Below are 12,309 nucleotides of genomic sequence, written 5' to 3' on the forward strand. Positions count from 1 at the left end.
GGCTGCGTCGCCTTTAGTTGCCAGGACAGTGGGCACCGTCGCGTGGGTTTCACTCAGGCAATACCGCTCCTCAGACTACGTGGCTCCTGGGGAGAGCTGGGTGGAAGGGGACGGAGCTTCCCACCTCCTGTCCTTGCTCTGAGGAGTTACTCACGCACAGGGTCAGGGACTGGAGCAAGCCGGGTGTCAGACAACCACGCAGGACCGGGCCAGCCAGCTCCGGAGGGTGGCACAGGCGGACAAAGCCGGGACTGACTTGCTTTGGTCAGCTCGTAGGCCTTCGTGGTGGATGGAGCTGGCATCGTGGAGGGACAGCCACGTGCAGAAGTCAGCGAGACATTGCCGCTGCCACCGGTGTCGATGCAGCCTGGAGAGTCCCCCGTGGTCTCCGGAAAGCCCAGCGTAAGGGTCTGCCACCGGGAAGTCTCCGAAACCTTGCAGACGTTGCCACGACCCGCAGCACAGACCGTAGGGCAAGCTCCGTGGGATCCAGCGAGCGCAGCGGGGAGGGTCCGGAGCTGCCTCGCCCCGTGCCAAAGCCGTGGGGGCCGCGGGGCGGGGGGCTCGGGGGGCTCGGGGCCCCGCGTCCCAGCGAAGGGACCCGCACGGTGCCAGCCTCAGGCGTCCCGCAGCGCCAACGCGCCTCCTGACTCTGCTCACCAACCACTCCATAAATAAATACGTTAAATAAATAAAGTGACAGATCCAGACTGGGGGGGCGGGGGGTGGGGGGGAGGAAGGAAAGGGGCAGCTCCCATCGCCCCGGGGTGGGAGGGGGCTGCTCACGAGCGTCTCACACAAACACAGGCGCACACCAAAGTAGCTGAAGACAAAGACGAACTGGGAGCGGTGGAGGTGCTGCCGGCGGGGCCGTTCCTGGGCCCCGGCGCTGGAGGCAGCCGCCGACGGGCACAGTCCTCGCGGGGGGTGGGCGGTCGGGGCGGTCACTCCTGCGCCGGCGTCGTGGAGGCGCGCGGGGAACCGGCGGCGAGGGCGACGTGCGTGGTGGAGGACGGCAGCGACCGCGGCGTCTGGCACCTGGAGGGGGTGGCACGAGCAGAAAACTGTCTCCCTTCTGCTTCCTCTTCCCCCGTCTCCTCCCCCAGATCCTGCTGTTTTCTCTGTGGTTTCCTATGCAGGCAGCGCCCAAGGACACCCAGCGCTGGACAGCGCTGCGCCTTGTGCATGGTCATCCTGGGTGTGTGTATACGATGATGTATTGCTGTCATCATCCCTATTTTTCACAGATTCACAGAATCCTGGAAAGGTTCGGGCTGGCAGAGCCCTCAGAGCCCCCCCGGTGCCACCCCTGCCACGGGCACGACCCCTGCCCCCAGCCCAGGCTGCCCCCAGCCCCATCCAGCCTGGCCTTGGGCACTGCCAGGGACGGGGCACCCACAGCTCCTCGGGGCAGCCTGCACCAGGGCCTTGCCGCCCCCGTATTGAACAATTTCTCCCTAACGTCTGATCTAAACCTCCCCTTTCTGAGTTTAAAGCCCTTACCCCTTGTCCTATCCCTACACCCCCTGACAGAGTCCCTCCCCATCTCTCCTGCAGCCCCCTTCAGGCACGGGCAGGCTGCTGTGAGGTCTCCCAGAGCCTTCTCATTTCACAATTCAACACTCATTTAACAGCCATTACAAAAGCAACGTTATCCACGCTTTTAAATATTATTGCACGCTAGCAATTCACAGCTAGATTTAAACCCCAAAGCAACGGGGGGCATAGGAGGCCCTGCGGGGCAGCAGCTCAGCGGGGTGAAGGTGAATTGGGTGTTGGGCTCCCCTTGGACCCCAAAGCTGCCTCCAACTAGAGGCAGGAAACATTTCCAGGCTGCTCCATGCCCTCGGCTTTGCAGCTCCCCCTTGGGCCCTGTGCAGCCCCACACAGCACATCCCAGCCACGGTGCCCGTGCACTCACCAGGAGCGGGACTTCCTCACCCGGGAGGCCGCCGGCCGCTCCAGGAGGCTGTCGAGGTGCATCAGCCTCTCCAGGTGCAGAGCCCGCGGGTCCTGCTCGGCCGGGTCCCTGCTCCGCTCAAACTCAAACACGGCCGGAGGGGAGAGGTCCAGCTCCAAGAACATGATGTTCTCAGCCTGCAGCAGGACAGGGAGAAGGGAAAGACAACGCAGGGAGTCACCGCACGGCAAAGCAGCGAGGCACCACCTCGGGCAGGTCCGCATCGCCGAGAGAGGCTGAACCCTCGCAGGGAACAGGGACCCTCTTCTGGCTGCTGCTGCGCCTTGCTCTGCTCAGGCTCTTTCTGCTCTTTCATGGCACCAGCAGACAAGGCTGAATGTCCTTGTCCCCTGAGACAAGCAGCAGGAGCCGGCAGAGGCAGTGAGCCAGCAGCTCAAGGACTGGCTGATGGGCACAGCCACTGACCCGAAAAATGGGGCCAAGGCTCTCAAAGCTGGGAGCTTTATCTCACGTATCTCAAGTCATCAAGTCTTATTTACTCCATCCTCTCTCCAGCTATCTGGAGCTGTCATCCATCCATCCACCTATCCATCCATCCACCCATCCATCCATCCATCCATCCATCCATCCCTTCATCCACCCATCCATCCATCCATCCATCCATCCCTCCACCCGTCCATCCACCCATCCACCCATCCATCCATCCACCCCACCCATCCATCCATCCACCCATCCATCCATCCCTTCATCCACCCATCCATCCATCCATCCATCCATCCCTCCACCCGTCCATCCACCCATCCATCCCTCCACCCCACCCATCCACCCATCCACCCATCCATCCCTCCACCCCACCCATCCACCCATCCACCCACCCCCCACCCACCCAAGGATGCCCTGTCCCCTCTGCGCCCCCCACTTCCCCCCCTTACCCGGTACCGCGGATGAGAGCCCATGGCCATGGCCACGCGGGCGTACTGGCTGATGGGTCTCTTGTACCCCACGGCAGAGGTGGGCCTCTTCTTCATCTGGCTGCTGCTTCTGAAAAGGAAGCGAGGCGAGGAAGGTCCCTCAGGGAGCACCAACGCTGCCAGCCCAAAGGGTGCAGAACTGCGCTGGGCACAGCCCCGAGCGCAGGACGGACCCCAGCAGGCGGAGGGGAGGCTTCCGCCCGCGACACCTCCGTCGCGTCCCCAGGTCCCCATCCCACAGCGGTGGCACCGCCGGGCCCAGCTCACCCCCGCTCCTCGCCCCAGCTGGCGGGGAGCCGCACGCACCCGCCGGCCGGCACCAGCGGCTGGAACTTCCACTGGTCCTCCTCGCAGTCGAAGTACAGGCGGTTCACGATCTTGTTCTTCTCCTCCGGCGGGATGAAGTTCTCGATGATCAGGTACCTGCGCGAGGCACAGGCCAGGAGAGCGGGGAGAGACGGGGGGGGAAGGAGCAGGAGAGGAAGGGGTTAAGGGGACAGGAGGGAGAGCGGAGGTGGGGGGCAGGGAGGGGGGAGCAGGGCAGGGGAGGACATGGGGGGCACAGGGGGGCAGAGAGGGTCCGCAGGGTGGGATCCGGCAGGGGTGGGCGAGGCAGGAGAGAAAGGGCAGAGGAAGACTGTCATTCAGAGAGGAGCGAAGAAACATCGTCAGCTCCGCGCGCTGCCTCCGGGCCGTAACCCCACCGCCCGCTCCCCTGCGGGTCCCCAGGCACGGTCTGCAACGCACGGTCTGCAACGTGCAGATGTGCAGTTTGCAACGTGCAGTTTGCAACGCACTTTGCAATGCAGCCTGCGATGTGCCGTTTACAACGTGCAGTTTGCAATGCACCATTTGCAATGCAGCCTGCGATGTGCAGTTTGCAATGCACGGTTTGTAACATGCAGTTTGCAATGCAGCCTGTGATTTGCAGTTTGCAAGGTGCAATTTGCAACGCACCATTTGCAATGCAGCCTGTGATGTGCAGTTTGGAGCGCCCAATTTGCAAGGCAGTCTGCAACGTGCAGATTGCAATGCAGTGTGCGATGCGCAGTTTGCAAGGCAGTCTGCAACATGCAGTTTGCAATGTGCAGCCTGCAACGCACAATTTGCAATGCACATGCTGAATGCAGTCTGCAACGTTCAACTTGCAACACACAGTTTGCAACGTGCAGTTCGCAACGCGCAATTTGCAAAGCAGTCTGCATCGTGCATTCTGCGCCGTGCAGTTTGCATTGTGCGGGTTGCACCGTGCAGCTTGCAGTGCACGATTTGCAATGCAGCCTGCACCGTGCAGTTTGCAACGCACAGTCTGCAGCGCAGCCCCCGCTGCCGAGCCCTCGCAGCACCCTGCGGCCCACCGAAGGACCAGGAACCCCCTGGGGACACCCCAAACCCAGCCAGGAGCCAGCTGCTCCCCCCACCCCGACCCCTCTGCCCCCCCTTGGGCCCTTGCACAGCACTCGCTGCCCCCCGTGGCCCCCCGGCCGTGGGCAGGCCGGGATTACAGCCCCCTGCCGGTGTCCCGCCAGCCCCGTCGGCCTCGCTAAGAGCATTTCCTCTCAGCCCCGGATTATTCTTGTCGCTTTTTTTTTTTTTGCCTTTTTTTTTTTGTTGTTAAAGCCTTAATTCATTTTGAAAATCCCTTCGGAGGATGGAAATCCAAAGCCACGCTGTCGCAGCAGCGCAGCTTCCCCACGCGAAATGCAGACGGGATGTCCGCTCCCTGCTCCAGCCCGCCGCGCAGCCGCCAGACCGGAAAGTAAGGGAGAACTCAATCAAATTGACCCCTGAGGGACTTTTTGTTTTCCCACGTTGTTTTTTGGGTAAATTGGGAAGCTGCAGAAGGCCGTTCTGAGTGGATGAATTGCTTACTTGAGTTTGCCGGCTCTTAAAACGTTTTAATCGTGTTCAAAAGGCCGGGTAGTAAAACTGAAATGAAATTCTGCTCGGAGTAAAATTCTGAATATTTTATCACGAAAATGCTAAAATATTTATACGTGTCTGGGTTGTTATTTTAAGATATTGGATAAAATAATTGCTTGCAGTGAAAACAGACCCATTGGGGGTGGTGGGGCTGAACCTGCGTTTCCGGGGTGCTCTGGAGGGAACCGGGGGCCCCCGCGCCTCGCTGCGCCCACCCGGGGGCACGAACGGGGCTTGGGGGGAGCGGCGATTTCCAGCTCGGTGTCCTGGTGCCCTCTGTGCCCGTGGCCTCTGACACCTCCATGCCCACAGCCTCCGGGCAGTGCCCATGGGGTCGCTGCTCTGCACCCACCCCGGCGCTGCCGTTTGGGGTCAGAAGCCCCCAAAGGGGCCGGGGGCTCCTCCTTGGAGAGCTCCCCGAGCTGCTGACGTGGGGCTGAGCTCCCCGCGTGGGGGGCTGATGGGGCAGGGGGGGACACCCCGTGACACCCAGCCCCATCACCGTGCCCACACCCGAACGGCTGCCACTGCTGGGGGGGGGTCCGCGCTCCGTCCCCCCCCGTGGGCTCGGGGACACCTACTTGAGCTTCAGCTCCCGCGTCTGCTCGTTCTGCGCCTCCTCCAGGTCCTGCCGCACGCGGATGTACTCGTCGTGCTGGTCCTGGATCTCCGCCTTCACCGCCTGCAGCTTGGCGTACAGCTGGGCCGGGGGGGGCGCCGTCAGCCCCCAGCCCCCGGCACGGTGCCCCCCCCCAGGGCCGTGCTCGGAGCCTCCTCCGGGCCAGCAGGTCCCGGGGGGGCCGCAGACAAGGCAGGGTGGATGTACCCCCCTTGAGACAAGGACCGGGGGCACGTCCGTGTGTGTCCCCCCCCCCCCGTCCCCCCAGCTCTCTCACCTTCTTCAGCTTCTTGGTTTTGATCTCCACCTCCTGCTGCAGCGACGTGTACGTCTCCCGCAGCTCCATGGTCTCCTCGTCCCGCAGCAGCATCTCCTGCTGCATCTCCCTCTCGCGGCGTTTCTGCGGCCGGGGGGAAGAGGCTGAGGGCCGGCTCGGGCACCGGCCCCCCCCCCCCCCCCTCCCCAGGCACGCTGCCCCCCCCCCCCCCCCAGCCCCAGGGACGGTCTCCGTGTGGAGGGCAGGGCCCCGCGGTACCTGCTCGGCTATCTCCTGCCGCTTCAGCTCCAGCATCTTCTGCTGCTCGTTGGTGTGGTCCATGATGGTCCTGCCGCCGATCAGCAGCTTGCTCTCCATGGCCTGGGGGGGGGGGGCAGAGAGGGGCTGGGGGGCAGCGCATCTCCGGGAGGGGCAGGCGCTGAGCTCTGCTCTCTGGGGACAGGACCCGAGGGGACGGCACGGGGCCGGGACAGGGGAGGGGCAGGGTGGTGTTAGGGGCAGGTTCTGCACCCAGAGGTGGTCGGGCGCCGGGACGGGGCCCCCAGGGACGTGGGCACAGCACCGAGCTGCCGGGGCTCGAGCAGCGCTGGGACGACGCTCTCAGACATAGGGTGGTCTGCTTTTGGGGTGGTGCTGTGCGGAGCCGGGAGCTGGACTCGACGGCCCCCCCAGCCCGGGCCGTTCCGTGGCTCCACGAGCCACGCGCTGCTCGTTGGGCCGACCCTCGTTAAACAAAGCTGGGGCTGCGGGACCTGGTCCACCTGCGGCCCGAGCGCCCGGGGAAGGAGCTCAGCACCCCCAGCACCCCTCCCCAGGGGCACAGGGGAGCTCAGCACCCCCGGCACCCAGCTCGGCGCCGCAGCGGTGCCCGTCCGCGGGACGCAGGGGACGCAGGGACGGGGCCGGGCACGGGGCCGGGGCTGCTTCAGTCCCGCTTCCTCCCGCCCAGCTGCGAGCCCCGGGGCGCCGCGGGCGTGCGGCAGCTGCCGGCAGCGGGGTCCGGCCGAGCCAAGCCGAGCGCCACGAGCACGGTTTGGGCCCTGCGGCGCTCGGAGCAGCCGGTAACCCGGGGCTGCAGCGGGTCCCGGGGCAGGACCCGAGCTCCCCGCTCCAGCCCCGCCAGGCACAGAGCTGGGCACCCAGCTCTGCCACCGTTTCCCCTGGGATGGTCCCATCCTGACCCCCACAGCCCATCCACCCCTCCCACCACGTCCCATCTTGTCCCTCCCATCCTATCCTACCCCACCCCACGCACCCCATCCCATCCATCCCACCACACCCCAGCCCTCCAAACCCACCCAACCCATCCCATCCTGTTCTGTCCATCCCATCCCATCCCACCCCTCCAGCCCCACCCCATCCATCCCATCCTACTCCATCCTATCCCACCCCATTTCATCCACCCTATCCCTTCAACCTCACCCCATCCCACCCCATCCTATTCCATCCCACCCACCCCATCCCATCCTATCCCTCCAAACCGATCCCACCCCACCCCACCCCACCCCTCCCAGCTGTGCTTCCCGACACCCCCCCAGGGCGAGGGGCTCCCCGTCACACGGCTGTGCACACCCACGCACACACCGGTGAGCACACGCACACCCTGCGTGCACACGCACACCCCTACACACGCCCGTGTACACACGCATGCACACAGCTCTGCACGCCCACGTGTGCAGGCCTTCGTGCACGCGTGCCCTCCCGTTTACCCCCTGCACACCAACGTTTGCACACTCGTGTGAGCGCCCCGAGGGCGGGCCGTGACAAAGGCTGCGCCCCCCCGGCCCCCCCGGGACCCCCCTCGCCGCCGTCTCCAAGCAACTGCGAGGCACGAGGGCGGTGACGCCACGCGAAGGGGACCGGCATTTCCCCGGGCACGCAGGTTTCTGGGGCAGGACCGCTCGTTCCCCATTTTTTCCCTGTGTTTTTTTTTTTTTTTTCCCCTTCCCAGCCGTTGCACGGGCTCGTGGGGCACCCGAGGCCGCGGCACGGGGACGCCGGGGAGCTGCCCCCGGGGTGGAGAGGCCGGGACCCACGCGATGCAGCGCGGGCCCTCGCTGCCAGGGGTGCTGCTGCACGGGAGGGTATTTCAGTCCCGGTGCTGTCTCCCCGCAGCAGCGTTTATTTACCGCAGCGGAGACGGCTCTCACTCTGCCTTAATGCGGCTGAACTCCAAGCCTCTCGCTGCAGCCCGCTTCCTGCCCCCCCAGATAACTCCTCCGGCGCCCGCCCGTGCCCCGATGCGCCCCGGCCCTGAGCAGGGAGCGGGATCGCAGCGCCGACCCCGCAGCGCCCACTGCCCCGCGGCTGCAGGATGCACGTGGCAGATGCCGGGCGCCCCGCTCTACGCGCGCAGATTTGCATTTTATTGCTCAGATCTGCAGCACCTGAGCCCAGCACCGCTCTGTGGCCCAGGACCCCGCCTCAGCCGTGCTGGCAACCGGTGCCCCGACCCCGCAACCCGGGGAGGGAAGAGGCCGCCTGCTGCGCGTCTGTCCGAGCGGGACACCGCGGCTGTCCCCGTGCCGCGGTGCACACCTCTCTGCGTGGGACGGCGCACACCTGCCTGGGGCACGTCTGTCTGGGGGGAGCAGTGCCCGTCTGTCTGCTGCACATGTATGTAAGCAGGATGGCGCGCGGGGCCCCGTGCCCGTACAGACGTGCGTGGGTCCAGCGCACGTCGCCCACGCGTGGGCAGGGCGCCCTGCGTGCCCCGTGCTCGCTCCCACGCGTGCCGGTGTCGTCCCCCCCCCCAGCACAGGGGCTGCCTTTGTGCCAGCCCCGTTGCGGCCGCGGGGACGAAGCGCCCGCGAGGGTCCGTGCCGTGCCGTCCAACGTGTCTTTTCACACCGCTGCGGGGCCAGGCTGCCCGGGGGCACCAAGAAACCCCCCTGCGCCCATCGGGGAGGGCACCGCAGGAGGCTCAGCCCCTCCGCTGCCGGCCGGTTTGCTGAACCGGGCCCCCACGGCTGGAGGCTGCGGAGGCCACCGAAGGGGCTGCAGCATCATCCTGGCCTCCGGCCCTGCCTCGTTACTCAGCAATTACAGGGCACGCCGTGGCCCCGAGCCAGACCCGCTGCGCCGCGCCGGACCAGGAGACGCGGCGGGACGGCTGCCAGCCAGAACCTGCGGCACGGCACCGCTGCGGGAGGCGGCCCCCGCGCCCGGCATCCCGGCCCCGCGAGCCGCCTGGCACCGAGCCCCCGGCCCCGAGCGGGCCACGGCCAGCGCCGCGCTGGCCCCACGCAGCTCTGCCCCGGTGGCACGGCCCCGTGCGAGCCCGCGGGTCCCCGTGCCATGCAGGTGACCGGGCAGGGCCACGCATCCCTGGCCGTGTCACGCAGCCGGGCACAAGGCCGCGTGCCCCTGGTGACACCGGGCTGGCCGGTCCCTGCCTCGGGGCGCTGCTGTGACCGTCCCTGCATGGCGGGGACCCCTCCGGCACCGGGGCGTACCGGGGAGCCCAGCACCTGCCCAGAGCCCTGCCCCAGCAGGGACCAAGGGAAGGGGCTCCCCCCGCCCCCGTGAGCCCCCCAGGCACACCCGTGTCCCACACGTCCCGGAGGAGCAGACATCACGGCCACCCCGGGAGCCTGCTGCAAGCAGCCCTGGGGGCTCGGCACCGCGCGCTGGGGCTGCAGCAGGCGCCGCGCTGGCCACGGGGGTGGCACGGGGGCATCCCCTCCCCAAATCCCCCAAACTCCCAGCCAGGCGCGATGCTGTTGACAGAGGGGCGGTGGTGCTGTGGCTCAGCACCCGGGCTCCTTCCCCACCTCAGCACCCGCATCCAGGGGCCGCCTTCATCCCATCCCTGCGCCCAGGCGGGGCCCGCAGCAGCCCCAAGCGGCTGAGACAGGGCCGGTGCTGCCGGCACCGCCACGGCAGGGCCAGGAGCTGGAGAGGGGCACGGCCCCGGGGCTGGGCTGGGGCTGCTGCCGCCCCTCTCCCGCTCGGCCCCAAATCCCCGAGCATCCCTGAGCCGGCAGAGCCCCGGCCCCAGCCCTGGGCATGTTCCTGAGGCCACCTCGGGGCAGCGGGTACGGATCCGCAGCATCTCCCCCGCCCCGCCGCGAGCTGCTTTGTTGTGCCGAGGGTCGGCGCGGAGCACGGCGCGCTCGTGCCACCAGCGGGCCCGGACGAGTGGCCCCGCGCCCCCAGCAGCACCGTGGGGGTCCGTGCCTGAGGGCAACCCCGGCCCACCACTGCCCAGCGGCATCGGGGTCCCCTTGGGCACCTCGCTGGGGCACCTCGCTGGGGCACCCAGTTTGGGCACCTTGCTTGGGAACCCAACTTGGGACACCAAGCACGGACACCCAGCATGGACACCCAACTTGGGCACCCAGAATGGACACCCAACTTGGGACACTCAACGTGGACACCCAACTTGGGACACCCAGCATGGACACCCCAAAAGTGCCCACAAGCAAAGCAGGCTGCACCCCAGCATTGCTCAGACGTGCCCCCCACGTGGCGACACGTACCTTGTACTTGGTGGCCAGCAGCTCCGTGGCCTCCTGCTCCTTCCGCAGGTCCTCTATCATCTTCTCCTTCTCCTCCAGCACCTTCTGCTTCTCCTCGCTCACCAGGCTGTGGTCGTCCTGGATAGCGGCCTTCTCCTCTTCCAGCCTCTCCTTCTGCTCCTTCAGGTAGTTCTCCATGTTCTTCTCCAGGCCGTCCTCGTTGTCGTCCTCCCCTTCGTTCTCCGTGGCGCTTTCTCCGTCCACCGCCTTCTTCCTCCGACTGCTCCTTCTCCGCTTCTTGCCAAGCATGCCGCGTTTCTCCAGCTGGGCCTTCAGCCGGACGATCTCCTCCTGAAACTCCCGCAGCAACGTGTCCTTGGGGTCCTCGTTCACCCGGGGCTTGTTCTTGATGTTCTTGGCCCTGTTGGCGAACCTGAGGGTGGAGAGGCTCTCGTCGTAGCTGTGGGAGGCCGGGCCCAGGGTGGCCACCATGATGGTCTTGGCGTTGCCCCCCAGGGAGTCCTGCAGCAGGCGGGTGAGCTTGGAGTCCCTGTAGGGGATGTGCGTGCTCCGGCCGTCCACGAGGGCGGAGATGACGTTGCCCAGGGCGGAGAGGGAGAGGTTGATCTTGGACGCCTCCTTGGGGCGCTCGCCGTGGGCGCCCATTTTGCCCTGGCGCTCGCTGCCGGCCAGGTCCACCAGGTTGAGCTTGCCCACGCGGATGTGCTCCTCGCCGTCGGGCCCCGTCTCGCTGCACTCGACGGTGATGAGGAAGATGGCGTGGGAGCGCGAGCTGTACTCGTTCATGTTGGTGCTGCCCACGGCGCGCGCCTGGCTGCCCAGGTTCATCACGTGCTCGATCTCCTTGACGTTCTTGGTGACGAAGGAGGAGAGGTCCTTGATGTACACCCCCGTCTCGGGGCTCTCCTTCAGCTCCAGCTTCTTGCCGGGGTCCTTGGCCAGCAGGTCGCGGATCTCCTCCTGGTAGATCTCCAGGTAGGAGGCGCGCACCAGGTACTGCTGGTTCTGCGAGCGCGAGATGTGCGTGAAGATGTGCTCGAAGGCGCTGGGGATGACGCCGCGCTTCTCCGGCTCGGCCCACGAGCCCTGCATGGTGTAGGTCTTGCCGGTGCCCGTCTGCCCGTAGGCCAGCACGGTGCCGTTGAAGCCCCGCAGCACCGCGTCCACCAGCGGCCGCACGCTCTCGTCGTACAGCTCGGCCTGCCGCGACCCGGCGTCGTAGACGGCGTCGAACGTGAAGGTCTTGGGCGGCTCGCCGGGCGCCGCGCGGGGGTTGCGGATGCTCACGCGGCCCAGCCCGGCCTCCAGCTCCACGATGCGCTCGCAGCCCGCCGCCTCCTCCCGCCGGCTCAGCGGCCGGCACCGCGCCACCACCCGCAGCGCCTCGCCGCCGCCACCGCGGGCCCTGCCGGCCATGGCGCCCCGTTCGGCCCCGTTCGGCCCCGTTCGGCCCCGCTCAACCCCGTCCGGCCCCGTCCGGCCCCGTCCGGCCCCGTTCGGACCCGTTCGGACCCGTTCGGACCCGTCCGGCCCCGCCCGGCGCTGCCGCTGCCCTGCCGCTGCCAGCCGCGGCCCCGGGCCGGGGGCGGGCGAGGGGCGGCGGCGGCGGCGGCGCGGGGCCGGGCGGGGCCGGGCTATGGGGGGGGGGGGGGGGAGGGGGGCGGGCGCGCGGCTCATTGGCTGCGCGGGCGCGGGGGCGCGCACACGCGCGGGCACGCAGGTGCGGGGGCGCGCGGGGAGGGTGCCGGGCATGGGGATGGGGATGGGGATGGGGGGGCGGGGAAGGGGTGGGGGCGGGGGGGGGGGGAGGAATTGGGGTGCGGGGTTGGGGTGCGGGGTGGGATTCGGGAGTGGGGGGCGGGGGCGGGACGGGGGACGGGATTTGGGGTCGGGATGCGGGGCGTGACTCAGGATTCCGATGCAGGAGTGGGACGCAGGGCAGGATTCGGGGTTGGGATGCAGGACTGGGATGCGGGATGGGATTCGGGATTGGGATGTGGGACGTGACTCAGGATTGGGATGCGGGATTGGGATGCAGGACATGACTCGGGGTTGGGATGTGGGATGTGATGCAGGATCCGGATGCAGGAGTGGGATGTGGGATGGGGTTTGGGATT

The 12,309-nt window shown here is 67.3% G+C and overlaps 1 protein-coding gene across 1 annotated transcript; it reads right to left on the reverse strand.

Annotated features, from left to right (window-relative positions):
• Positions 1-930: 930 nt before the first annotated feature.
• KIF3C (kinesin family member 3C) lies at positions 931-11,608 on the reverse strand. The gene is made up of 8 exons (XM_035568352.1): positions 10,193-11,608; positions 5,970-6,071; positions 5,712-5,834; positions 5,397-5,515; positions 3,199-3,315; positions 2,854-2,962; positions 1,922-2,097; positions 931-1,038 (listed from the first exon to the last, which is right to left on the reverse strand). The coding sequence occupies exons 1-8, from the start codon at positions 11,606-11,608 to the stop codon at positions 945-947; spliced, it is 2,256 nt and encodes a 751-aa protein (XP_035424245.1). The 3' UTR covers positions 931-944.
• Positions 11,609-12,309: the final 701 nt, after the last annotated feature.

Source organism: Cygnus atratus, chromosome 3 (assembly GCF_013377495.2).
Source record: "Cygnus atratus isolate AKBS03 ecotype Queensland, Australia chromosome 3, CAtr_DNAZoo_HiC_assembly, whole genome shotgun sequence".
NCBI classification, from domain to species: domain Eukaryota; kingdom Metazoa; phylum Chordata; class Aves; order Anseriformes; family Anatidae; genus Cygnus; species Cygnus atratus.

What these genes read in the sequence shown, in the direction of transcription:
- KIF3C (XM_035568352.1), bottom strand. Translation starts at nt 11,608, where the DNA reads ATGGCCGGCAGGGCCCGCGGTGGCGGCGGCGAGGCGCTGCGGGTGGTG. An exon ending in TGCTGGCCACCAAGTACAAG is followed by an intron (nt 6,072 to 10,192) that starts GTACGTGTCGCC and finishes CCCCCCCCCCAG; the next exon opens with GCCATGGAGAGCAAGCTGCT. An exon ending in ACGCGGGAGCTGAAGCTCAA is followed by an intron (nt 3,316 to 5,396) that starts GTAGGTGTCCCC and finishes TGCCTCGCGCAG; the next exon opens with GTACCTGATCATCGAGAACT.